Raw genomic sequence first — 27,885 nt, forward strand, 5'->3', positions numbered from 1 at the left:
TAAAAATTCACTGTCTTTTTAATTACCATGACATTATTTACAAAGATTCAGTACAGCATCAGATGGTAGCAAAACAATGACACTGTATCATTTGTCATAATCATGAAAATGCATCCATCACACAGAATGTGAGCACCATAAGAAAGCATACAAAAACCCTCCAGATCCATCAGTTAACAAAGAAAAGCACACATTCTACAAAAGAGTTGGTAAAATATATCTCACACCATCTGCCCCATGAAAAAATGTCAGATTTCCCTTTGCAGACCTACGTTACTTACATATGAAGTTTTTCTAATATCATTGCAGTACTATAACACACCATGCCTATCACAAACAACGTATTCCAGATGCAACAGTAAACAGTCTTATTGTTTGGTTCAGAACGAGAAATAGCCAGATTGATTTGATCGCCTTTTATCAGTCCACAGTTTTTCAATCCTCCAGCGCTCGACCAGGAGCACTGGAGCTGCATTCAGTCTCTGCGGTGAGCCCGAAGGTGTTTTCTCACTGTTGGTTAATCTGCCTTGGCCTGTGGTGGCGCCTGACCAGCCTTGCTCTCCTTCTCATTCCAGCTGTGAAATAAGAGGAGAGTCAAAGTTCATGAGTATACAAGTCAATGAGAGAAGGTATGAGACAGGTGAAGCATATATGAAGGGAGTGGGAGATAAATATGAAGGGAAAAACATGCACTTTGAAGATAGAAGTTGACTTCTGCATAATTTTCATGGTTTAAATCCAACTTTGACCCCCTACAATGTTGATGTTAATAACTGGGTGACTGTGCTCTTACCTGGAGCTTTCCTGGCAGCAGCAAATTTACCTCCCTCTGCAAAATGAAGTGATGGCAAAGTCAATTGCTTAGTTTGTATACGTGCACATGTTAGCATTACACATAATCTGTGCAGATCTGCAGTTTTGAGTATTTACCTTTAATGATTTTGCTGATTCTCTCTGATTCCTCTTCGATCAGATTTGGGTTTCCATGGATGGTGGTGATCCCTGTGAAGTCCGGCACTGAATATTCAAAACAAAATTGTTAGATCCAGAAGAGGGGGACAATCTGCCTCAATATACAAAACGCATAACTTCTCCTGTTTGTAATAAAGAGTTTGTGTGAAAGGACCCTACCCTCAATGATCTGAGGCTGATTCCCTGCGGTGATTCTGGTTCCACCTTCAGACGGGCAGCGGAGAAGGGTGTTGAAAGTCATTTAACGACTTAGCAACTGTACTGACTGACAGACAGACACACTGACAGGCACTTAAACCCCGTGAAACACCTCCTCCGCCACCGCCAACACAGCGTCAAGCACACATGTGCAGCATTTTTGAACACACACTTTTGCACAGGATGTGAAGAATAGGTGTGCAGGTGCCACTTAGCATAGATAGAGCAAATTTGTCTTCTTGTTTAAGCCTCTCCTTTGGCCAAACTGGACAATGTTCTGCATCCTAATTTGCACACTGCTCACACTTATGCTTCACAGCTGCATTAGCCAGAGAGTGAGTAACAATGGGATTCTTGCCTGAGAGACAAGAAACCCGATGGTTAAGTGGTGAAGCGACAGACATCCAAACCATGGCGCACCATTTGTAGAAGAATAGCATGTAAAAAAAAACTTGGCTCTACATACTGTATGTCTGAATAACCAAGAGATGGCGAGTCAAAATAAACCTCCTTCCATCACAGCAGCATTGCTTAGCCCATGCAAACATCGTAAAGCAGAATGAACTGTTTTTAATGGTGGCAGGCCAAAGCTTGTCATACTATGGAAAACAATCCAGAGGAACAAAGTGTTCAAACGTGTGTTGGAACATATCTGGCTCCATTATAGTAAGACTTTGTCATATGTATAATTTGTTATTCTAATACAACATTACAGCAGTGAGGAAACTGTGTCTCTGCTCAGAATATCTAACATTGATAAGCACTGTTATTCTCCTAACTGGCCTATTTTATGAGGTTCACAGTGAAGAGTCATTATGTAATATAGGACTGTAATGGGTATCTTAATGAGCTGTTTTCCTTCATGATGTTTCACACTGTATAAAAGGTCACATAACTCTGTGGTGAAAATAATGAGCCAATACTAAAAGCTGATTGAGAAGTTGAGATATTGAAAGGACAGGCAGCAACAGAAAATCAGTCTGGCACCCAGCCACCGCATGGAGGACAGAAACCATCAGGCTTTATGAACGCTCTTTGAAAGAAATAGCCGCAAACCAACGGCAGCCAAAACAAGCAAGCCACCATTTAAGACTTTGCAAAACAGCACTGACATCTCTGATAAACATGGACTACATGGCTTTGAGTTCCAAACACGTTTTACAATCTACTCAAAATGTAACGGCTTAAAGGGATATTGCAGTTTTTTTGAAGTGGGGTCATATGAGCTACAGTACACTAGTGCTCCTGCTAGCAACAATGCGTGCCGGTGAGCTCTTCCCCTTTAATGAGAAAATTCCCAGAGGACCGGCAGAAAAGCTAGGCTAAAATTCTCTGTGGACGGGGCCTCCTATTCCGCGTAATTTCGCTAAAGTCCGAAAATAGTTCCAAAACAAAGGGGGTTTCTGATGGCAAACTGAATAACTCCAATTTTTCTTACTGGTTCATGCATTTGCACCGTGATGAGTGCCTGGACAAACATATTCTCGACTTTAGCGAAGTTACGCGAAATAGGAGGCCCCCGTCCGCAGAGAATTTTAGCCTAGCTTGTCGGCCGGCCCTTTGGTCCTCATTAAAGGGGAAGAGCTCACCGGCAAGCATTGTGGCTACCAGGAGCAATAGTGTACTGTGACTCATACGACCCCACTTAAAAAAACCTGCAATATCCCTTTAAATAAACGCTAAGATATAGCTTACCATGAGAATGACATGTCTGTAGTTTTAGTTCGAGATCAACAAGCACACACACAATTCAATGTCACCGTCAGTCAACAGGACGCTGGGTGCGTTTGTTAAACGAGCTGTTAGAAGATGCATGAAAAATCTCAGATCTACATCTATCATGCCCCAAGAAGAAGTGAATGAAACTGACCTGAGCCTCTCTTTCCATCCGCATTTGCATTTCCACTTCCACCTGTGTTGAATAAAATGTGTGGTCTCATCAAATCAGTCAACATTTAGCAATCTATGATGTCATTTTTCACACAAGTTACGACATATGTACAGTAACTGACCATCGATGACTCTTGTAACTTTAGTAATAGAGGGCTTTCCATCAATGACTCTGGTTACTGAAGTTTGTGAAGCCTCGCCCTCGATGACCCTGGTAACTGAAGTTTGTGAAGCCTCGCCCTCGATGACCCTGGTAACTTTGGTGTAGGTCGGATCTCCCGCGACGACCCGGGTAACTTTGGTGAAGCCCGGATCTCCCGTCACGACCCGGGTAACTTTGGTGAAGGTCGGGTCTCCCTCCACGGCCCCGGTTACTTTGGTGAAGCCCGGATCTCCCGTCATGACCCGGGTAACTTTGGTGTAGGTTGGATCTCCCTCCACGATCCTGGTTACTTTAGTGACCACCGGTTCTCCATCCACGACCAGCTTAGTCCCCGTTGGTTCAGTCTCGATCACTCTTGTAACTTTGGTGATCACCGAATCCCCCGTCACAACGACCTTGTTCACTGCTGGTTCAGTCTCAATCACTCGTGTGACCTTGTGGGTCGTTGATGGTTTTCCTGGGATGACTCTGACCACCTTTGCTGTATCGGGGACTACAGAGAGGTAGAGAGTCAGAGTGATAGAGATGAGGTTGTATGTATTTTATACAACAATCAAGAAGAAAGACTGTATAAAAAGATGAATGACAAAACAGCTGTCCAAAAGTGAAGCCAATACAATCAGAGTTCCCCTATTGACTGGCTTCAGTAAAGGTCCACCTCCTCCATGTAAACAGATGGAACATGGACCAAACAAAAAAATCACACTATACAGTCCCTCCAGGATTTCGCAGGTTTTTTTTTGTGATTGTTGCGGACTAAAAAGCCTGATTTTGCGACAGCTTTTTGAAAACAATTGCGGTGAAAGTTGTGATTTTTAATTTATTTTTTCCCCAATAACATCTCAGGGGCAAATAAATACGCTAATTTACAGTTGTTTTTAGAAAACATTATTGATGTGGCCACTCTGACTGTATTTTGATTCTCTTGATTCACAGAAAAATGCCATGAAAGGACTGTATTGCACATTTACGACGGTCCCTGAATGCACCTCGCAGTAACAGGCACGCAGGGCAGACTGTCAGTTCCCGGCACTCTGAAATGCATCTGCATCTTTCAACGAGGAGTGGATCAAAACTTACTAAATGTGTCTGATGTATCACCAAACTGGATTAAATCAAGCTGTAGAGGCGGCACCAACGTCAAACCTCAAATATTAAACAGACGTCCCCCGGTTGTGTCTTTGTCACTAACGCACACTGGAGGGTAAAAAAAATCAATGAGAAAGATGCATGGAGGCGGGAGAGCTGGTTCATAAAGCACACCTGCTGCAGGTAGAGATCAAGCGAACACTGCGCCCCTCAGATAATAACTCTAGTATGTATAAATAACAACGTTGTCATCGTCACTTGTCCTGCCTGCTGTCCTCGCTCTTCACCCGTTCTCCGTGCGTGTTTTGCTGTTGAAAAGTGCCGATCAAGTGAGGACTTATGTTTATGTTCCAAAGAAGTTAAAGGTGACATATCATGCAAAATCGACTTTTTAATGGTTCTCTACCTGAAATATGTTTCCCTGGCATGTCTACAAACTCCCCGAAAATGAAAAAAATCCATTCTGCCCCTGTTCTGATTTCTCCACCTTTTTGTAAATGTGTGCTGAAACGAGCCGTTTCAAATTTCCCTGTTTTTGTTGCGTCACAACGCCATCTGGTCTGTAACGGAAGTCAGAGCTCGGAGCTTGTTCAGCCCATAGACTGTATAAAATACAACTCAACTCCTCCTCTGTTTTTCATTCCCTGCACACATGTGTGCTAACAAGGAGCTTAGGAGGGAGGCATGCTGTCTTAATAACACAAAGGTCGGTTTTACTCCCCACGTCTGCAGATTTGAAGATCTAGTGGATGATTTTTATTTATCACGGATAAGTGCTAGCGCTAATTAGCATAGCCACATAGCTACATGTTAGTAGCTGTGTACCAAGACACACGTCGACATACTGACAAATAAAACAACAAGAAACACAGAATCTGTGACCAATCCTTCAGAAAGGTCCTGCTGCAGGCGCCTCTACGTCAGGATCAGATTCTGGATCAGATTCAGAGGGTTGAAGTAACGTGGGTCTGTGAGCAGCCGTGTATATTCAGCCAACATGTAAACATTAGATCAACGTGCTGGAGAGCCGAGGCCACATCCACTTCCTGAGGGGGCGTGGTCAGAGGGAAAACAGACTGTTCTGAACAGGGCTGAAAAAGAGGGTTTTTCAGGCATGCCAAAATCTGATTTCAAAGTGTTTTTTTAAGCATAAACTTTAAAGACATGTTTTGGGGACCTCTTAGACCAATATATTTCGATGAAAAAGAGCGTAATATGTCACCTTTAAATTGATGAGATGACGTACAGGGGCTGAGATTAAGTTAATTGGTCAAATTTGCGGGAAAGTTGTGATTATATAAAATTGCAAGGCTGCGCAAAATCGTGCTGATTGGTTGAATTTGGACTGGGACTGTTGATTGGGACTGACTATATGTCAAATAAACTTTTCTCAACTATGGTTTCAGTCATGACAATTCATCCTTGTCGTATTTAGTTTGGTCCGAATGTTTTTTTTTTGAGAAGTTGAGATACAATAACCAAAGTTACTTGATGCTTTAAAAACTACCACGATAGCTGACAATGTGCCGTTCTGTGCGCTGGATTAGCAGATTAGAGGTGAAATGGTGAAAGGAAACATAACAAACACTGAGACAAGAGTCATTGAACTTTGCATAACTGTGAAACTTCTCTTCAATCTGACACAAGAAGCTTTTACGATAAAAACTTTACCGACCGAATAAATCTTCGCTGTTATTTTGTTAAGGTAAATGTGTGTTTTAGTTAGATATCAAAATTGTGGCTCCAGCTGGTTTTACTGCATGGACTCCAGAAATCCAGCAACATGTCAGCCTAAGGGTATTTTGGTTTCACTTCTGTCCAACAGGGGGAAGTGGATGTGTCGTCCATCTTTATATGCAGTCAATGGTTTAGTGTTCTAAGCATGTTGTGTGCTTATTTGAAAATAAAACAAAGAAGAAAATGCAACATGTTACATAAGCCCTTAGCACATTTTTCTTCAGTTGGTGAATTCCCACCAGGGGCCATATATCTGTGAAACCCTCCAGCTGCTACAGAAAACCTCAGCCAGCATACTTTCATGTCTTTTATTTTCTCTGAACCCTGGTGATGAATTTTTAATGTGACAGTGTTTTTATGAGCTACAAAGAGATGAAAGCTGACATGTGTTTGTATGAAAGCGCTTCTCAGGCCTGAGGGTCCCCTGATACATGGCCTACTTCGATTACAAGAGCCAGATTCATGTCTGCTTTCAAACAATGTCGATGTAATCAATAATTATGTGAGCATTTGCACTTGTCTGTTAGTTGTAACACATTTACAGGTTTTAGCTTTGAGACCAAAACTACAACTTTTAGATTTCAATGCCATATTTGTTTGAAACCTTTTACCTATTCAGTATGTCAACAGAAGACAAGGTTTGTTTTCTGAACAAGGATGAGCCACACACATGTAACTCTTTACATAGCTACATGTAACTTTTGTTGTAAAACTAAACTTCTTAAAGATATTAATAATTGATGATGTTTGAAAAGACTGAAGCTGGCCTTTGTATCTTTGTCAGTCCTTCTTTTTCCTGCGCCTCTTTCATTAAAACTGTAAATGGTCCCTCATGCGGCGGCAAGTCTTTTGAACTCAGAACACAAAGTCAAGTCTACATCAAGTGAAGAAGGATTTTTCCATTTCATTATCTATGCATAAAGAACTACTAACACAATGCCCCAAAAATGTGCAGAAATATAAATTAAATCTGTGTTGAGTGAAATATTTGCACCACCACAAATGTATAACTCTTCATACACCAGTCCTGCAGGGCTTTGGACCTTCATGTAATGCGACTCATTACTTTGAAGAATCAGAGTTTAGTGCTCCTATGTTACCTGATACTTTAAGGAATCCTCTGTGTGGAAGTGCATTGGACTGAGCCCAAATCAATGAATAAATCTGAAGGTCCTCATCTCTAAGCCTTTCATGCTCTGGAAGCCTGATTACCTTATCCCATAAAGAGCTGATTAAACATACCAGCAGGTCCAAGTGGACTTAAGGAAAAGCAGAATTAATCAGGGGGACAAAGAAGAGAACAATGAATGAAGCGTTGAAATGCATGAAACATGCATGTGGCTGCAGGTTGGATTTAGTATTAAAAACAGATGCTTATTTTAACCCTCCTGTTATGTTGCGGGTCAAATTGACCCTTTTTAAAGTCTATTTTAGGCAATATATGTCTCCAAACCAGCTAAATGCAGCATAAAAATCTGGGCAGCATGTGACAGAAGAGGTGTTGTGTTAATTTATCAACATCACTTCATAAAATATATATATATAAAATAAAATAAATACAAATCTATGTCATGTAAAACAATTGTATTTATATTTAGGGCTTTTCAATGTACATTAAAAAAAAGTTTTAACATGAATTTTCATGAAAAAAGAGTGAGTTATCCTCATTGAACCATGATCTGTGAGAATTAAAGAACACCAATGGACTGAATCTGGATTTAACTGGTTAGTAATGGAGTTAAAAATTAGATTAAAAAAAATGTGTATTGGGATTTATTTGGGGTTCTGACACTTTTGGATAATTGAATATGCCCCGGGTCAAATTGACCCAGGAACATTATTGCTGTTCAAGAGAAACAAACATAACAGGAGGGTTGAACAAAGAACATGAAGTGGTTTCAAATGCAGACATTTGTCATAATGGTCTTACCTGTTTCCACATAAGTAGTGATGGTCCTCTCTGTGAAGAAGAACAAGTAGAGTTAAGTTGTTGCAGATACAGAACTATTTAGAACACATGCATTGACATTTGTGCAAAAGATACTTACTGATAAAGGTGAGTGGGATCTCAGAATAAGAATACCCGGAAACAAACTAAAGACAAACACAAAAAAGAATGGATGATAAAAAGGATAAATTATACAAAAGTTTTCAGTGATTTTTTAGATATTCAGGTGTATGTGTATTTCTCTCAGTCCACCTTAATCTGGATGTACTTAATCAGCTTCTTCAGGAGAACCAGGATGTCCTGGCGGCCCACAGGAAGGTCTGTAAGTAATATGCATCATCCAAAAAAACAAGAAAAAAGAAACAAGGGAGATGACTTAATGCATCCCAGCACAGATTCAGAATGCTTGCATGTATAATAAGGAACGCTGTTCTCACCCGCAGGATAGAGAACATTCTTCACTACATGGATCACACCATTCGTAGCCATCAGGTCGCTGTCTGGAACACCCACAGAGTTGACGTGGATGGAGTTGTTTACCTAAGAAAAACAGAACAAAAATAATGTACGCATTGTTCAAGAAAAAAATGGTCCAATACATTTATTGCAATCTTTATTCTCCCACAGAATAAATGAACACTTCTTGTGGTTGACTTAATAGAAAACTCAGACAATGTGCTCTGGATGAGATCTGGGAAATCAATTCATGATTAAAATCCTGCAATTTGATGTCTCTGTGGAGGAGTAACTGAAGGTGGACATGCAGAATAACAATGGGATAGTTTCAACCTCTGGATTAAAGCTTACAACCTACAACCACAATTTGTCTGTAAAGGCAAGAAGAAATCGTTCCCTCTCCTTTTCTTTTATGCCCGAGGCTTGAACCACCCACTTTCCTGACAGTAAAATATCTCAAACAAGCTATTCTGTGTCCATAAAGGAAGTCCGGTAGACCTGATTGTGGACCTTGGCTGATAACCTGATATATCTGCCACAGCGCATGATGGAGAGAGAGGGAGAGAGAGAGAGGGAGAGAGAGAGAGAGAGAGAGAGAGAGGGAGGGCAAAGTGTATGTAATGGGGGAATGATGATAAAGCTGACTTGAAGACTGATAAAAAAAGGAGCCAGGCAGACAGAGACAAATTGGAGGACGTCAGGAGAGGAGGTGGAGACAGGCGGGTGAATAGCCTAGTGGGCGTTGATGGAAATGAGAGGAAGCCTGGCTTTATTACTTTTGGACTTTCTCCAGAGATAACCAGCTTTGATGTCACGGATTAGCGCTGGCTCTTTGATGCTATTGTTTAAATGAGAATGTGGGGAAAGACAGGGTTCATGTGCTGACGTTAAAAACTTGATGGTACAATACTAATGTTCTTTTAGAGGAAGGATCAACCCTTGGATACTGACTCATCTACTCCTGTCTCTATACTCAGTTTCCCACGTATCACAGAACGCATTTTTGCAAAAGTTAGGCCAAATTTAAAGTTTAGGCTAATTGTGGCTACATCTTAGTCTGTATGCACATTTCTGGATTTTATATCGTATGTTTTGATGCATTAGGGCCTGTTTCCACAGCCTTCTGTTTTGCTGTCAATGCCTATTTTCCACAAGAAACCAGTGCAGCTCAGGGCTCTACTACTCGTCTCATCACTATCACCTCTCTCTCTTACTATCCTCAATCCCTCTTTCAAGACCCAACTCGGTCGAGGCATGATGGCTGTCTAACATGAGTCTGGTTCTGCTCGAGGTTTCTGCCTGTTAAAAGGAAGTTTTTCCTCGCCACTGTAACTAGCTAAAAACTGTGATGTGCAACGCTCATGATGGATTAAGGTGGGGTAAGACTGAGTCTTATCCTGTCTTGAAGTTGGGTCTCTGTTCATAATTTGGCATGAGTGGTCTAGACCTCCTATGTTTGTAAAAGCATCTTGAGGTAACGTTTGTTGTGATTTGGCGCTATACAAATAAAGATTGATTGATTGATTGATTGATTGATTGATTGATTGATTTCTTGTGCTCAGCATCCACAGTAAAAAAAAAAGGAGCCTTCAATGAAGAGAGACAGGAAATAAAGATCTCCTCCAGAGAACATTGTCTGAGTTTTCTGTGAAGTCAACCAAAAAAAGTGTTCAACAGATGTCACTGGATTTCCGGTTTCGGAAAGCGGAAGGAAACAACGGCCAAGCTGATAGCGAAACTGCTTTGTTAGCATCCACTAATGATTTAAAAAGTTAGGAAGTGGTTTATTTGGAATTTAATAATTTTCCCAGCCCCTAAAAACTGAGTCCCCCCGTCAAAAAAATAAGAGAAAAGAAAAAGTGGAACGAGCGCTGTGCATTGTGGGACAATGCACAGTACGCGAGGGAGACTGGTCCGATGCATACTATGAAATTTTCCTGAATCAGTAGACATCCGGGGAGTTTTGGCATACTGCAGATTTTGCTCTTGTTCATATACTACTTACTGAATTCTGGCCAAATCAGTATGTACTGCTAGTATAGCAGGCGGTTTCGAAAACAGCCTCTGTATATGCGGCTCGCCAATGGCGCCCAAGTGTCAGCTCTTATTTGTTGCTGCACTCACATCATCCTCAGTTGAGTATGTTTCAACTTTTAGAACACTGCCACATTTGTAAATTTAATTTCTTCATCACCAACAAATCAAAATCTAGGAGAAGAGGGAATTCTGATTTTAACTTTGTCAACAGTAATGCCTGAAGACAGTACTGAACAAGATAGGAGACACTTACTCTCATTTTTTCGAGGGGCCAACGTCTAGGTGTAGAGCTGCTAATGCTACAAAAACAATCTCTATCAATTCTTTTGACAGTTTCTTTGTATGGTGACATTGAATAACAGGAAATATGAACCACACAGAGCAGTTTAAAATAACCTTGAAGGTCATTTCTAAGGGAAGCAGAAGTGCCGGAGGACTACTTAGAAAGTGCTGGTGAGAAAAGCTCTGACATCGAAACACCATCAGTGGCCTCATGCCCTCAGCATCTCTGTTTCTAATCTCTGGTTGTACGTACTGACATAACTTGCAGATTGTTGCCCTGCAGGGTTTTCAGCAGATTGGTGACTCCTCCCTCCAATCCTCCATTGATAAAGACGCCGTTACTGAAGTGGTACAACAGAATGACCCTCAGAGCGTTCAGATCACCTGTCAGTGACAACACAAGGCAAACATTAAAACACACTTCACAGTATATAGTACATATATTATATCTATGCAGTTTGTGACAGTCTAGCTTTAAAGCGATCTTTACTTTTGAGCAGAGCCATGTCTTCTTTGCTGAGGCCGTCAAAAGCATCGTCAGTGGGTGCAAAGATGGTGTAGGAGCCCTCCTGCTTCATCAGATCAGTCAGATCTGCTGTCTCCATCAGTGCCAGGAAAATTCTTCAATCATTCAAATCAAACAGAAGAGAGGATAACAGAGAGTCAAGATTTAACCAGACCAGCATTCTGGTTGCAAAAATTGTGGTTGCATAGGAGTGATTATGTTAATTATAGAAATATTGCCTGAATGTGAATGTTGGTGTTTAGATCAGGAGAATCTTGTAAATGGGCTCTGAGGCAACTTTAATAAGTTCAGACTATAGACCAAATAATAAGACGGACGGAATAACAGCTCCCTGAAAGTGAAGCCAATCATCTAGAGTTCCCTCCACAGACTGGCTGGCATTGGACTTTCACCAGATCCATGTCTGGTGCGTCTCCGATCCACTACAGTCCTGCTCCCTGCTCTCTCGTCCGTCAACATTCACAAAGCACAGCACGGAGCAGGACCGCTGGACAACTGGGGTCAGGAGACCAGGTTTTGTCTGTGTTAGCAACATACGGCCTCTAAAAACCTCTGATCTGTTGACTTCAGGCCTGGCTCCGCTCATCATGGTGGTTTGTTGTTGTAGTTAAGTGAAATATGATCGGGTGATAACACAGTGTTTTATTTTGAAAATTAACCGGATGCTTTATTTTTGTTTTGGTGCCTGACTTCCTGTCCCACTCGATCTGCTCTGCTAAGATTGATGCGTCGTGCTCTGGCATCCGGCAAATATAGAAGTCTCTAATCCGGAGTGGAACCAGTGGAAGTCAACACATTGACTAGAATAGAAACATATTAACTCCAGTGCAGTGATGAGTGCAGTGATGTAGACAGACTAAACACTGATCTGGTGGAATTTGGCCCTAAGTCTTAAAGCCCGCCTCCTACATTACAGCAGATGAAACATGGGTTAAACTAGAATATCAAAATATAAGTGAAACACATTTTTCTTAGAAATGTTTTTATCATAAAAGTTAGTTTTTATTATGATAATTTATGCCCAAGTCTTCATCCTTCTGAGAAGTTTAGTTTGGATTAGTTATTGGATGCTAGGCCAGAGACCATAATACATATAGCGAGGCGATGTCATCCATCTTTAAAATAAGTCAGTGGTTCAGACTCTTCCTCCTTTGCACACAAAAAGTGTATCCAGTCTTTGAATTGGTGCAGCCCCATTTATTCAACCAAAATTCTGTTTTTCATCACAATAAACTTCTCAAACTCTGCCATTTACGACTAAATAACTTTATTTTTCTTCACCAGGAGAAGTAAAACTCAGACATTAGGAGCTCAATAAATGTTTTTTTTTTTATTTATGAGACCAGATTTCGCTTTACGTCACAATTGGACAGCGAAGCAGCAGTGTGCTGCTCATTAAAGACAGGAGGATTATGGTTATGGCAAAGAAAAATGATGGGGCTCAGAATGGGATTTGTGTGAGTCTTATGGGCTTGTGTGGTCTTATTAAACTAACATCTGCCTCCTCAGTTATTAATCATCTGCATCTCTGTTGCCAGAGCTGCCATAGAGTCAGAACATATTACTCTTCTGTGGTCGGGTATTGCCCTTAATGTTTGTTAGATATATTTTGAGGACACTAATGTATTTCTTACATTACAGATCAATTCCCTACTGGTTCTGTAGGGAGTTTTGTATGCTCACCACTGAAGTTTCTATCCTCTGGACAAGTAGAAGAGTCATTACTAAGTCTTTGTTCTATAGTGTGTGATTAGTTGTTAAATAGGCTAAGGAAGTTACTGGTTGTACACGAGCAAATGATGGCGAATCAAGTAAGCATGCAGCTCAAAACTTCAGCATGCTTTGGCTTGAGTCATTATCATAGACTGTGTAATAAATGGACGTAGTATCTGTGACGTCACCCATCTGTTTCTGAAGCTCTGTTGTGAAGCCAATAATCGGCGGGTGCCATATAGGAAATGTTGAACGCAACCTAACTTCTGTCAAGGTAGTGAGAGGTAAAGCGGCAGACTTTGGGCCTCCTCGCCAACAGCTACAGTGTTCCCGCCTGTGAATCAAGTCAGCTGTGCCTCTCATAATGGAAAACTCATAATCTTAATATCTTTCAAACTGCTGCGTTTGACAAAATTTTTCCCCCCTGTAGAAGACATTTTTTACTTAGGTTGGGACCTTACCTGCTGGATTTTGGTAATGGGCGGGGCCAGCAATTATACAAGGCAGAAGGCACAGGTGTGTGTATGCATTCTTTTTGTTTGGGTTGGTTGGAGCGTTACGAGTAATGTTTTTTGACCGTGACCTATTTTGAGCCTGTGTTTGAGTAGTTTTCAGTAGAAGAAATTGGAAAAACTCTAAAGGAATAAACTGAGATTGAACTGCGGACCTGTGAGTAAATTGATTCCTTTTCTTTTATGAATGACGGTGGACACGCGTCAGAAAGTAGTTCTCCAACTAACCAAGTGACATTTCAAACTGAATCAAGAGATCTGCCACTACAAATAAGTCAAAAAACTACGTGAGGCAATGTTGAAAATTGTTTGGAATCATGACTAATGAATGACAGCCGTGAGTGCAGCTTCCGCATCACCTGATCATTGTGTGTGCCGAAAGAGAAATAATAATAATAATAATACATTTTATTTATAAAAGCGCTTTAAAAGATTCTCCAAGCGCTTTACAGGAAAATACAATTATACAATAGGAAAGCAAAAGGAAAACAGTGCAAAAAAAGCAAAGAAAAGCAAGGCAGCAAAATAAAACAAAACAAGAAAAAAAATCAATCAATTATAGTTTAAAAGCCTTTGTAAATAGGTGTGTTTTGAGTCCGGATTTGAATTTGGTGAGTGAGGGAGAGAATCTGAGGTGTTGGGGGAGAGAGTTCCAGAGGGTGGGGGCAGCGACAGAGAAGGCCCTGTCCCCCCAGGTTCGGTGCTTGGGTTTGGTGAGAGGGGTGAGGAGGTTGGCGTTGGTGGAGCGGAGGTTGCGGGAGGGATTATATGGCTGCAGAAGGTCGGTGAGGTAGGAGGGAGCTAGGTTATGGAGGGCTTTATAGGTGATGAGTAGGATCTTGTACTGTATTCTGAAGGGGATGGGAAACCAATGGAGGTTCTGGAGGACTGGGGTGATGTGGTCTCTGGAGCGGGTATGAGTGAGGAGGCGTGCAGCTGAGTTTTGTATGTATTGTAATTTGTTGAGGAGGGTGTTGGGTGTACCGTAGAGGATGCTATTGCAGTAATCGAGTCTTGAGGAAGTGAGCTAAACATGCTGTAAACATGTTTATTTCTGCTGCAAAGATCAGCTTTTTTCAATATGTGTGTATGTGGTTTCTGGTACTTCTGGAGCCAGCCTCAAGTGGACACTTGAGGAACTGCAGTTTTTTAACACTTCCACAGGTTGCAGCTTGGTTATAATGCTCATGAGTTGTAAGAGGTCACAAATCATGACAGTCTCTCTCTTAAACCTTTCAAATGTCACACCTTGTTTAAAACATGGGAAAGTAAATATATTGTAACGGATTGGTTCTATGGTGTTTGCTAGAGTTAGTTATGAAGTAGTTAGTTAGTTAGTTAGTTAGTTGATGTTCAGTACTAAGATTTCCTTAACGTCAGTGAATGTGTTGACCAGTGATGATTGGGTGAGGGAGAATAGAGGCAGGAGATGTGTCTGTGTGTGTGTGTGTGTGTGTGTGTGTGTGTGTGTGTGTGTGTGTGTGTGTGTCTGTGTGTGTGTTTGTGTGTGGGAGGAGAGAGAGAGATGGAGGGAAACTGATGAATGAATGAAGCAGGGACAGGTTTGGAGTTTCCAGTGTTGTTGTTTTGCGTTGGCTACAGCCCACAGTAGCCAGTGAAGTTCTCAATAAAGCTCATGCAAGTCATACCAGTGTCGTCCCGTAACATCTTTAAGCAGAACGTTTTGTAACGTTCTTCATAACTAATTAATAACTAACCCTAGCGAACACCATAGAACCAATCCTTTACAATATATAGAACAGGAATAAATCAGTGGTTATGTTTGTCATGTAAAAAATAAATGTAAACTAGAATTTAGAATAATGAAACTAAATCAAAGTACATAATAAAGTAAAATAAGATTCTTACTTGAAGCGTCCATCAGCGACCAGAAGCTCATACATGGTTTTCTCAGCAGGTTTGATGATAGACTTCATCACATGTAGCGCACCATTACTTCCTTCTTTCCCACCACGTGTCATACATGCATTTTCTACACACACAGCCTGTCAATGAAAAAAAAAACAAAGTAAGAGAGCCTGGTTCAGAATCAGAAAGAGACTAAAGACACCTCGTTACTGTTGTTGATCCAGTTCTTTTCAATCAGTCAAAGAGAAGCATTCATGAGATTCTGTGACGTAATAAAAGCAGCTGTTTCTGATATCTGAACCACCAGAAGAGAAACACACTTCATCTGCCAAGAGCTCAACTAATTACCTATTTTATCCCTTTTGTTTACAGTCAAAAGACTGATAAATCATGTTAACACATGGAGAGAGGACCTCGTAATGGATGTCAGACTTCCAAAATGGAAGCCAGTGTTCTCCATTGTCTCTCTATCACTTCTCATTTCTCTGGTGCAAAACTAAAAAAAGAAAGATCAAATCCTCACAGTGCGGTAAATGAAGACTCGGAGCAGCTTGCCAGCCAGTGTTTCCAGCAGCTGTCCGTTGTAGAGCTCACTCAGTGTGACTTTCAGCTTCAGCATGTGGTTTTCCAAAATAGATATCAGCCGCCGGTCTGGTTTCAGCATCTCCTCTGACGAACACAGAGAAAATAACAGATTTAAAAAGACGGATTAAAATTACGAGAAGCCAGTCAGGGTGAATTATTATTATTTTTTTCAGTATTATTTTTTTTGTTTTCTTTTTGAGTGCAAAACTTTCACTAAAAAACCCACTTTTTACTTTCCTTTAACCCCCCACCACCTACATCTCTTCGCACATAAATAAGGTTAAAGAATACCAAACCCCCCCAAAACCACAGGTGTGCCCCAGGGCTCTGTCCTGGGGCCCCTGCTGTTCATCACCTATCTCCTCCCCCTTGGTCACATCTTCCGTAAACATCATATTCACTTCCACTGCTACGCGGATGACACCCAGCTCTACCTCTCCACTAAACCTGACTCCTCACTTCCACCTTCTTCCCTAACTGATTGTCTCCTTGAAATGAAATCTTGGTTCACCTCAAACTTCCTCAAATTAAACAGCAATAAAACTGAACTTCTTCTAATTGGCACAAAATCTACATTAAACAAACTCCATAACTTCTCTATTCCCATCGACAACTCACCCCTCTTCCCCTCCCCTCAGGTTAAGAGTCTGGGTCTCCTTCACCTCCCATATCAACCACGTAACCCGGTCTGCCTACTTTCACCTCCGTAATATTAACCATCTCCGTCCTTCACTCACTCCCCACTCCACTGCCATTCTTGTTCACAGCCTCGTCACCTCCCGTTTGGACTATTGCAACTCCCTTCTGTTTGGTCTCCCACACAAAACCCTGCATAAACTACAACTGGCTCAAAATTCAGCCGCCCGTATCATCACACGCACCACCTCCATCCACCACATCACACCCATCCTGCAACAGCTCAACTGGCTCCCCATCACACACCGGATCAACTACAAAATACTTCTCCTCACCTTCAAATCCATACACAACCTCGCCCCCCCATATCTCTCCGACCTCCTCCATACTGCCACACCCGTCCGCACCCTCAGATCCTCCCCTTGCATCCACCTCACTGTCCCCCCTGCTTGCCTTGTTACCAAGGCTCTGCTCCCCAGCTCTGGAACTCTCTCCCACCTGACCTCCATAACACTGCCTCACTCCCACATTTTAAATCCAAACTCAAAACCCATCTGTTTAAACTGGCTTACTCCATCTGACCACAACTCCTCTGTCCATTCACTTAAAACTTTTTAAATTGTGTTTTATTTACTGTTTGTTCTTTAAACTCTGTTTGTTATTTAAACTCTGTTTGTTTTTAATGTTGTAAGGTGACCTTGAGTGCCAAGAAAGGCACCTATAAATAAAATGCATTATTATTATTATTATAAAAAACAGGCAAAAGAATAGAGGAACAAAAAAGATAGGCCAAAAAAGACAGTGTTCATACAACTGCAAATTTCATATTTCCTGTGTATCTTTTTTACAATAAATAAAGCATAACATTTTATGAAGGGATAAGCAGCCCCTAACCTTCATGATATAGTTAAAAAGAAGACTTGATAAAATAAAATAAAAAAATAAATTAGTAAGAAAAGTCTATCTACATATATACATATATATATACAAATACATACATATATATATACACATATATACATATTTATACATATATACACACACATGCACGTATATACAAACACATATATAAAAAGAGAAGAGGTATTTCATGTATTTAGACAAAGTCAAAGTTCAATTTACAGCTAATCAGCAAGCCCATTGCACAAATCACTGCATTCCAAAAAATGCACAAAGGGTTCCCACATCTTTTCATATAATATCAGTTTTCCTCTGAGTATGTATGTAATTTTTTCCATAGACATGCAGTTAGCCATATTTTTAACCCATGCCTTTTCTTTTGAGTGTACTGTAAAAAGATCTACATAAGATTAGTAAGACTGACACGCAAACGTATGCACACTTTTCTTGACTCCAACACTCCCCTTCCCTGTGGCTCTTTCTCTGAATTTCACAATGAAAGCAGGATATTTCTTCACTGTGCTTTTCAATGTAAGTCAGAGAACATACTGTACATTAAAAAAATACCGTCTTTATGTTTTAACTCACTTGTGAATGCAGTGTTGAGAGGAGCAAGGAGCGTGTACTCAGTCTTTGCACCCAAGGCGGAAGCTAAGCCCAAATCAGTCACAAGTCCACCGAAAGTGCTCTGAGATTCTCCCAAGAGCTCCTGCACTTCCTTGGCTGGTGTGAAACATAAAAGATGGGGACAAAGACAATAAAACAATGATGTGAGCTGGGACAATCATTGTGTGGGATGTGTTGGATTTGAAATAAAGCTGCGTGTCACCTGAATCAGGGATGAGCACGTCATCGATGAGATGGATGACGCCATTGGTGGTGACGATGTCCTTCTTCAGCACCATCTTGATGCCATTAACAGTCAGACTGTCACCATCACAGCCGATCTCGATGGTGCTGCCCTCTGCCGTCTCGTATATTGACCCGCTCATGATTGCCTCAGAGCACTGGACGCTGTTGATCAGGTGGTAGTTCACCAGGGCTGAGAAGGTTTGATAAAATGTTAGAGTCATGGAGGAAGAGAAACAGACTCACTTTCACAGACTTGGAGGGTTGATTGTTGTTATTTTTTGACAATCCGGAGACTGAAACCAAGGTTTGAAGTCTTCAGCTCTTTGAGAAGTACTTAGCCACTCCTGTCTACATCAAGAGATGGGGTTACACCTCCAACTAAGTCCAACTGTCAAACTCAGTATGCAGAACAGGCCTGCAATAACAAACTGGACAACCTCTCCAAACCCAAACAAACTCAAACACAGTCAGTGTCTTACTGCGAGCAAAAGTACTCCCTGGCCCAAACATTGCCTTATTTAAACAAGGCACGCGGCTCCACATCATCTTTTCTTTGGAGGCTTTTCTAATATGGTTTGGTAAGTGTCTGAGAATGTATCTGAAACAAAAACTTATGCTCACAAATGTGTCTGGCCGGTGGTGACTCAGCAAAAAAAAATGTTATGGTGTGGTTTGTGGGTATGCTTGTATGGGTAATTTCCTTTTGAGGTTATCTTTATATGGTAATTGATCCACTTATTACCTGCAATAACAGCCTTGTTGCCCATGATTCTCTCCAGGTGGCCCGGGGCCAGCTTTGCAAAGGCCTCATCAGTCGGGGCAAACAGAGTGTAGTGTCCTGGCTGGTCCAGCTTGTCCATCATACCAGATGCCAACAGTGCAGCCTGGTTATAAAAAACAGTGCCACACATGAAACATTCTTTGAAACCTTACAAAAACGAGATCAAACATTTTTTTCAAAAACTTTCAAGATTAGTCCAACATTCATCTCGCTTTACCTCGGACATATCCCTGACGGACTGAGTACATGCGATGCCTACCTCCTAAAGATTTTGCTGGCATCAAATAAAAAGGCCATTACAAAACTTTGGCTTCAGAGGAAGTGCCCTACTGCTGGTATCTTTATTAATATTGTAAAACAACTACATGCTCACTGTGTATAACCCGACCAGGATCCTTAGGTCAGCAGGTGGAGGTCTTTTAAATGTACCCGGGGTGAAATCTAGGTCCGGTGAAGGGGCCTTTAGTTACTGTGGTCCATCTTTTTGGAACAAACTGCCTGTTGACCTCAGGTCCATAACAACTGTCTCCACTTTTTAAAAAAAGACTCAAAACAAATTTATTTTCTGAAGTGTATGAATGGTTTGATGAGTGTTGTGACTGGATGCATGTGCAGCAACACTTGCTGTTTGTTTGATTGCTGTGTCTGATGTATGTTGGGTGTATCTATTGTTTTTCTGTTTCTATTTATTCTATTTGGAAAAATGTCTATGTTTTTAATTCCCAATGTAAAGCACATTGAACTTACATGTAATGAATTGTGCTTTATAATAAAATTGCTATTGCTATTGCTATCTTTTACAGAAAATGACCTATTCTATACGGCTCCAAAAAGAACTGGAGGAAAAACAATGGGAGAAAAGGTGTATTTATTTAGGCAGGGAAAATAATTATTGTAAATATGTGTGACTAAGTGCCCTTTTTGTGTTGGATCAAACCGTTTTAAGAAGCACTGATGTTGGGGTGCTGGTGGCCTAGCGGTCTAAGCGCCCAACATAGAGGCTATAGTTCTCATCACAGAGGTCGCAGGTTCGATTACAGCCTTGACCATTTGCTGCATATCCTCCCCCTCTCCCTACTCCCCACATTTCCTGTCTCTCTTTAGCTGTCCTATCCATAAAGGCAAAAATGCCCCAAAAATACAACTTAAAAAAACAACAACAAAGAATTGATTTTCCATTAGATACCAATATTTAAAATGAGTTTGCAGTTTTCAGGGATCAGCTCAGTGTATTGCTTTCTTTACTCACACTGAAAGAGGAGAGGTCATCGTCCACATCCAGAACGCCCTTGATGGTGTTACTGACAAAGCCAATAACCCGATCAATGACGTGCACCACACCGTTGGTTGCAATCTGGTTACCATGGATGATCCTGGCACAGTTTACCGTCACAACCTTCAAAGAGAGGAAGTGTCACATCAATCCAGGATCAACATTTGCTTTTTAAAGTTGGTTATGTTTTCTTGTGCTTGTGAACGTGCTGCATGAACTTACTCCATTTGGGTAGTGGTTGATGTAGAGCCCCAGGTCGTTGTACATGGAGATGAGTGTCATGTCGTTCTTCAGGTCTTTGGTTAAAAATCGGCGGTTCACCATGTGGAAGTGAAGAGCGTTGTACAGCTCGATGTTCACGTTGCTCACCAGTGCTGAACGCATTTCCTGAAAGAAGAAAACACAACATTAATCAAGGTTAAGGTAAGTGTTGGCTTGGTTGATGCAGTCACTCACTCATGATGAAAGTTGCAAACCAACAGTACTCACAGGTGCAAGCTGATCCCAGGCTTCATTGCTGGGTGCGAACATGGTGAAGGAGCCTCTGCCTTCAATTTCCTCTCTAAGCTTGGACATGTCAGCGTACTGCTGAGTGGTCGTAGCTTTCACGAGTCCCAGAGTACCGTACACATGGTCAATGGGAGCCACTAAGGGGGGAAACAGGAGAGATGATTGTGTTTAGAAATGCAATAAAGAAATAGAAAGGAACTTTGAATCAACATAAGATGATTATCTCATCATTAGACTAGACAGGTGGTGTGGAGAGATCCACGTACCTGCAGGGCATCCTTTCATGCCATCCAGCTTCATGTACCCAGGACAGCACTCATAGAGGACTTTCCTATAAAAAAAGCACAGATATTATATGGCGCCATATCACAACAAATGTTATCTGAAGACTCTTTCCAAACAGAGCAGATCTAGACTGTACTCTATGTTATATCATCAACAAAGACCCAACATCAAGACAGGATACGATCCAGTCCAATCTTACAGACAGGACTCAGTCTGATCTCATCTTAATCCACCATGAGCAGAGCACTTTGCAGCATTTAGCAAGTCACAGCGGTGAGGACAAACTTCCTTTAACAGGCAGAAACCTCCAGCAGGACCAGACTCGTGTTAGACACACATCTGTATCAACTGAGTTGGGTTTGGAAAGAGGGATAGAGGGAGATGAAGAGAATGAGAGATTAGCTTTCCATAAAATCGATTTTTAAAATTGAGGTATAGAACCTTCGAAACCAGAGTGGTAAACATCATGATGACTAGCCATTTTTTATGATAACTACTAAATTAGGCGCTGACACATCTGTGGGAGTAATGGGATAAAATGACAAGCACCTGAACAGGAAATAATGAAGATATTTGATGCAGGAGACCAACAACGGTGCCAAAAGAAGGAAAATTCCTACTCAAATAAAAAAATTGGCTCAACACACATTAAAGTCCACACGGAAGAAGTAATGATGTGAGAAAACATCCACTAAAAAGCAATCAAGTCAAGGCTAATTATAGAAGACAAGGAAACAGCTTTAACACGAAAGTGGTTCCTCCAACGCTTCCCTAAGAACAATGGCAGAGATTCAAAAACTCCCAGCAGGCCAATCACAGAGCAAATCTGGACTGGACTCAGAAAGAAAGACGAGCCTGAGACACTTTAAGAAAGCCAGCCAACATCTAATCCAATATCTCATGCAACAGAGAAAAAAAAAGAAGTCTTCAGTTCTTTGTTCTCTGTCTTCAAAGTTTTGTTAAGTAAAATATGTACAGGACTTCTTTAAGCGCCTTCTTTTTATACGAATCAAACCGCATATACTGAGAAACATTATGGAAACTCACGGCTGAAACATCATGAAGGAAATCAGAGCAAAGTAGTTTATGAATTCAGACTGTCCTGAATTCCTCTCAGTCATTAATCTTCCCTACAGAGTTTAAGACAACAAATCTTGATATGTAATCGACTTAATGTGTATATTCAGATTTTGGTATATAGGAAATCACTCATGAATGTTTGGGGAAAAAAAGCTGAAAGGAGAAAAAACATCCTGGTGTGCTGAAAGGAACTGCTAACACTTTTCACATGAGGGAGCTGCACAGTCTATCCATTTTCTAAACGTGTCGTACAGTTTAAAGCAGATCAAGTTGCGTTTTATTGCAGTGTTATAAATGACAGACGGCGCTGTGACAGACAGTACAAGCCACAAGTCAGCGTTGTGTAAAATTACAGTTTAATGGAGGAATCATTTTTGTTTTTCGTGTTGACTTCTTCTGAGAATGAGCCCTTAATGGTAATCAAAGCAGACTTTTTAATGGGACTCACCCAAGCTAGTATAAATCCTCCAGGATGTAAACAAACCAGCAGTGAGTCAACATTGGACGCTCCATCAGAGGAACAGCCTTACAGTTTTTGGATGCTGAAAGAAGTTTAATTGGGGTTTAACCCAGAGCTCTTTATGGTTTCCAGTTGGACTTTTGGTGTGTTTGCTTGAGGAGGTTTTTCACATAGAGGGGAGGCGAGGAGAGGTTTTACAATTTCCTGCGTTCTGTTTTCACGTAAAATTATTGCATTTCTTTATGAACCTCGTGTTTCCTCTACAGGCTTTACATCCGAAACAAAATACTGTTTGCTTTCCTTTTAGAGTTAGAAGTTGTGATATATTATGAAAGAAATCACTCCCTTCAGAGCGCTCATTAAACTCCACACATACACAGATCCCTCACTTTCTCCCTGCTACTCCCTTTAATGACTCACATGCTCTGGCAAACACCTCTAAACCACTTGAATCTGTATTTTAACATTAATGGAAACGTGTGCGATGTTTTTTGCTATTTTTGTGCACACGGTCATGTCATTTATACATCATCTTTTTTAATTTGACAGTAATTGTTGTAATGTAAAACACATAAATATCCATGCACAGGCGCTGTCAGGAGGGTATGAAGTCATTGCTCTCCGGCTGAGCTCTGACAGGATAATGGATGCAGAATGGACCAGAGACAGACCTAACCAATGCAAAGTGCAGCCAGACCTCTGGAACTGTCACTGCATGAAACAGAACAATGTGGCATCCAGATGAGCACATGTGCAAACACTGCAGACATATGCACACAAATAGTGGGGTGTTCTGGCGTCAGATAGAAACATTACAGTATTTTCTTGTTATGAGTCAATCAATCAAACATCTGTGTTGCATCTTTGCGACATAGTTTTCATGTTTTTTTTTTTTAAATGCATGGGTTTGGAGTGTAAATTAACATGCCTGAAGCTTTGGTTCGACTACAAATGTTTTTTAGCACTTGTCCTCTGCTGCATGATGTGCCCGTCACTGACAGCACATCACTTTGAAGAAAATCACTTCCACCTGAACCTCCAGCGACTAAACTCAAGACGTCTTTGTGCAAACAGAGGCATTAAAGAAAAAAATCCCCAAGGAGTCAATTACCTCCAGAGTAGATAATTAAAAGAACACCATGTGGATTGGATTCATACCAACATCATTTGCTCCAAGTTGTAGCGCTCTCTGAGAGACTGAGTCCAGGTATGACTTCAGCTGCTGCTGCACCCTAAGCATGTTTAAACACCAGCGTGTTTGCAAAGCAGCCTGCGGTGAACATTGAAGTCTGAATGTAAATACTGTAGACTCAAACAGCCTTTCCTAATCTCTCATCAACACCTAATCCCACCGAGACATAACCACAGCTGGCTGGATTTCCTTCACTGCTGCTGAACAATGTCCCGACTGTGACCGCAGAGAGCCAAGGAGATCTGGGAGTTTTACGGCCTTACCCAGTTTTCCTCACTCTTCTTTATCTGATATGCAATTTTATCGACATGCTGGTGGAGACTTTGAACACGATGAATACGATTTTTTCTGCACATTTGCTGATTTCAGTGCATGCAACTTTAAAAATGAATGCACAGGTTTCTTTCAGTCTTTTTAAATCATTAGTTTTAAACTTTTTAACCTCTGATTGTACCTTTTTTTAACTGCATTTGTCTTTTTAATGGTTTTAACATTACCTTTTAATTGTTGTCTGTTCTTAATTGATCATAATCCTTCTAAGGTTTTATCTTTTATTTGCTTGTCATGCATTTTAATGTTTCTTTTATATGCTCGACGTCATTGTTAATGAGGGCTTTGCTTTCAATGATTTTCAAGTTTAAATAAAGAGAAATTATTTTAGGTGTAATTGATTCGAGTTGCAAGAATCCTGCACACTGTCCAATTTGCAAATAAATAGTTGAATGGCAGCGTTTTGGTACGAGACATTCATCAGGCAAACATTTAGCAAAGACAGGCAGAACAACTTAAAAAGGGTGTGCCTACCAGTCAGTGCCTAATCAGTATAACTGCATCAGGTGTGGGCAAATCAACCAAATAGGAAAAAAGGGGTGAGCTTTTAACTAATGGAAAAGATAACAACTAAGAAAGACAAACAATCAAGCAAAAGAGTGTAAATTTAACAATTTGAATAAACGAAAACATGAGTTTATCAATTAAAAAAGGGTAAAAAGTAGGAACTTAATAACTTATCACCCAATGTAGTGAAGTAAAAGATCCAAAGGCTTTACTCCCCAGCGCTATATAAGTACCAGTCCAGTCCATACCAGTCCCACTATTTTTCGAATCTTTTGTCATCTTATACGGGATGCAGGATTCTTGCAACTCCAATTTTGTGAGCTTGTTCTCACTTCACTCCTGTGCACCTGTCCTATAAAGTAGATGTGCGAAGCCTTTTCTTCACTTTGAGGTGTAATTGATTACCAGAACTGTCCCATAAGGGATCTTAATTCACTGTCAGTTTAGTTAAAAATGTGTAAAAAGCAGAGTAATTCATGTTCTGTTCTTTTAACAGCTGATTTATTTGTTTGTGAGTTATTTTCTGAAGTCACTCAATAAAATACAAAATATGTCAGGAACCCTAAAGGCGCTTACAGAATCTTAAAAACCTCCTGTGATCAAATGCCATTGTCTTTCATTTTTAAATCCTGAATCCATCCACCACTTTCCTTTTTATTCCAAAATTCAGAGGTGGTACTGGCTGGAAATTTTCAGTAGTGTGTGTGAAAGTGTGTCTATGTATGTGCATGTGAGTAACTGATATACAGCGTGCATGCTTTTTTTCAATCGCCAGCAACACCTCACACACAGACAGCGAAACAGCTCCAGCCGAGCCTTACACTCCATCCGAGCCTTACACTCCATCAACGTATCTGCAGCTGTATGTCACAAGAAACTAAAGTAACTTGAATCCATCAGTAGCACGACTCTGGTACTTTAAAGGAAGTCAGAGCGTTTAATAGAGCTCAGGCACTTTCAGCTCAGGTTGAGACTCAACATTTTGGTGTCTTATACTGTGAAGAACTGACTTTCATAGTGCACCACATAAACCTCTGCTTAACCCTGCACTAAGAATTATGAGAACTGTGAGATTTTTACAGCTCACAAGAGATATGACCCGCCTGAACATAAAGAATAACTAATTTAACACAGTCACACAAATTAAGTCTCCACTGCCTGCCAAGAACTCAAATCACTGTGAAACAAGGGATGCAACAGATCCTCTGTTTAGGCTGAATGCAAAGACCAAAAGCATTTAGGATGGATTATTCCTGAGCACCTGAGGAAACAGAGCATCAATCAGTCCTGAGAGGAGTTTACAACATGTACAGGTCCACAATGGAGTGAACCCCTGGCCCCGCAGGCTGCACAGCATGCCCAGACAGGAGAGGAGGAAGGGGGCATGGGGGATGGGGGTTGATGAGGACAAAGAGTGAGTTATACTTTATATGCAGTGATTTCATGTGGAGGAAACTGATTGTGAAATCTATTTGTTGATGTTTAACACATGTTTGTATGTTGTGTGAAAGAGCTTGGACTATATGCTGCAGCTTGGGCGTCCTTAATCTTTACATGTGCTTATGAAATCCCTCAAAAAACTCAAAGGATCATCTTGAAAATGTGTGAAAGTTAAATGTTTGATCATTAACCGCATTACAATGAATACTGTGCACTTTAAGTGTAAATGTAGGAGGAGAAAGTGAGACAACTATGAGCTCAGGTGAGACATAGATGGCTCAAGGGGGCTGAAACTGTGGTCATAAAGAGGCGACAGCTGCAGTGTGGAACATGATAAATAGCGACAGAAGGGCTCAAAGATGAAGAGTGAAACTGAAGGAATTTCTGTGTTGTCATTGTGCATGGTGTGCAAACGCAGGGAGCTGTTTGCACTTTGGTTTCCGTGCAAATCAAATCCAAGGAGAAAGAATGAAATGAATCAGTGTTTTTGAGGAAAGACTTACGCCTTCTTGCCACAGATGGCTCCTTTGTACCAGTTCCTACATGTGCTGAAGTACTTCTTGTTGGACCCCTGGACCTGCTGCAGAGCGCACACATTGGGCCTGAGAAGAGGAGGAGGAAGAGGAGGAGGAGATGTAGGATTGGCAGGTGAGGTAGAATGTGGGGGAAGAGGAGGGAGGGAGGGAGACAGGTGAATAAGAAAGAGAGATTAGGTGACAGAAAAAGAGGTGAGGGATGTTGAGTAATGCGGGGAGTGGTGCATTCAGGTGTATAAAAACATCATTTATGCACAGCTAAGTCTACCTCTTAGATTATTCTTTGAACCACAAAGTTGTGCTGGATAAAAGAAGTCTTGAACATCCTTCAGCTTGAACAAAAAGCTTAAATTCCCAATCATTTCAAATGTTAAATTTGGGGCATTGATTTCAGCAGAAAAGGGGAGAATGTGGCAGACATATTGAATTTTCCATTATGGTTAAAAATCAATATTTTCATCAGTGTGCCTGACCTGTTTTTAAAATCACGATAGACAGCTCTTTAATTAGATACAGGATTAAAAGATAGCACAGATATCAAATCTGACATATGCAGGCCTTTACATGACTATCAGCTTTTTAATTATAATGCAATTAATGTTTGAAATGTTCAAAAAGTGCAAAGATATTCGTTTAAATTGGTGCAATTGTCACAAAGTTAAAAAGGAACTAAGTCAAAAACAGTAGGTCTGTTCTCCAGGTATGCTTGAGCTATCTTCCCTCACACATCCCTCTATTCCTCAAAATCCCCTCCACCCCCTCCTCTCCTCTCCTTACCCTTCCTTCCGGGCTCGTATGCGGCTGTGGGTGACAATCTTGTCGTACGCCGAAGAATCCACGCTCCCCACGGAGCACAGAGCCACCAGCACCAAGGTCACCACTGTAAGCCGATGCATCCTCTGAGATTTATCAGTCCACTGTCCTGTAAGGCCACAAAACACACACTCCTCTGGTCTTTTTAAACACACACACAGACACACACACTCATACACACACACTATGGCAAACCCCCCCTACAAAAAAAATGACACAGGAGATATGGGGAGTGCGAGTGAGAGAAGGAGCTTTTATACCAACACACACCCGTACCCACCCACTCTCCCTCACTGTCTTTTCCATACCATTA

The 27,885-nt window shown here is 41.0% G+C and overlaps 1 protein-coding gene across 1 annotated transcript; it reads right to left on the reverse strand.

Annotated features, from left to right (window-relative positions):
* postna (periostin, osteoblast specific factor a) lies at positions 1-27,754 on the reverse strand. The gene is made up of 23 exons (XM_034682903.1): positions 27,537-27,754; positions 26,727-26,825; positions 21,196-21,260; positions 20,909-21,066; positions 20,642-20,806; positions 20,396-20,542; positions 19,108-19,249; positions 18,343-18,555; positions 18,102-18,236; positions 15,916-16,061; positions 15,393-15,529; positions 11,263-11,393; positions 11,026-11,156; positions 8,435-8,537; positions 8,250-8,317; positions 8,098-8,143; positions 7,980-8,009; positions 3,183-3,716; positions 3,041-3,082; positions 1,132-1,176; positions 931-1,017; positions 794-829; positions 1-575 (listed from the first exon to the last, which is right to left on the reverse strand). The coding sequence occupies exons 1-23, from the start codon at positions 27,653-27,655 to the stop codon at positions 508-510; spliced, it is 2,847 nt and encodes a 948-aa protein (XP_034538794.1). The 5' UTR covers positions 27,656-27,754; the 3' UTR covers positions 1-507.
* Between the last annotated feature and the right edge of the window lie 131 nt (positions 27,755-27,885).

This window comes from Notolabrus celidotus, chromosome 5 (assembly GCF_009762535.1).
Source record: "Notolabrus celidotus isolate fNotCel1 chromosome 5, fNotCel1.pri, whole genome shotgun sequence".
NCBI lineage: Eukaryota > Metazoa > Chordata > Actinopteri > Labriformes > Labridae > Notolabrus > Notolabrus celidotus.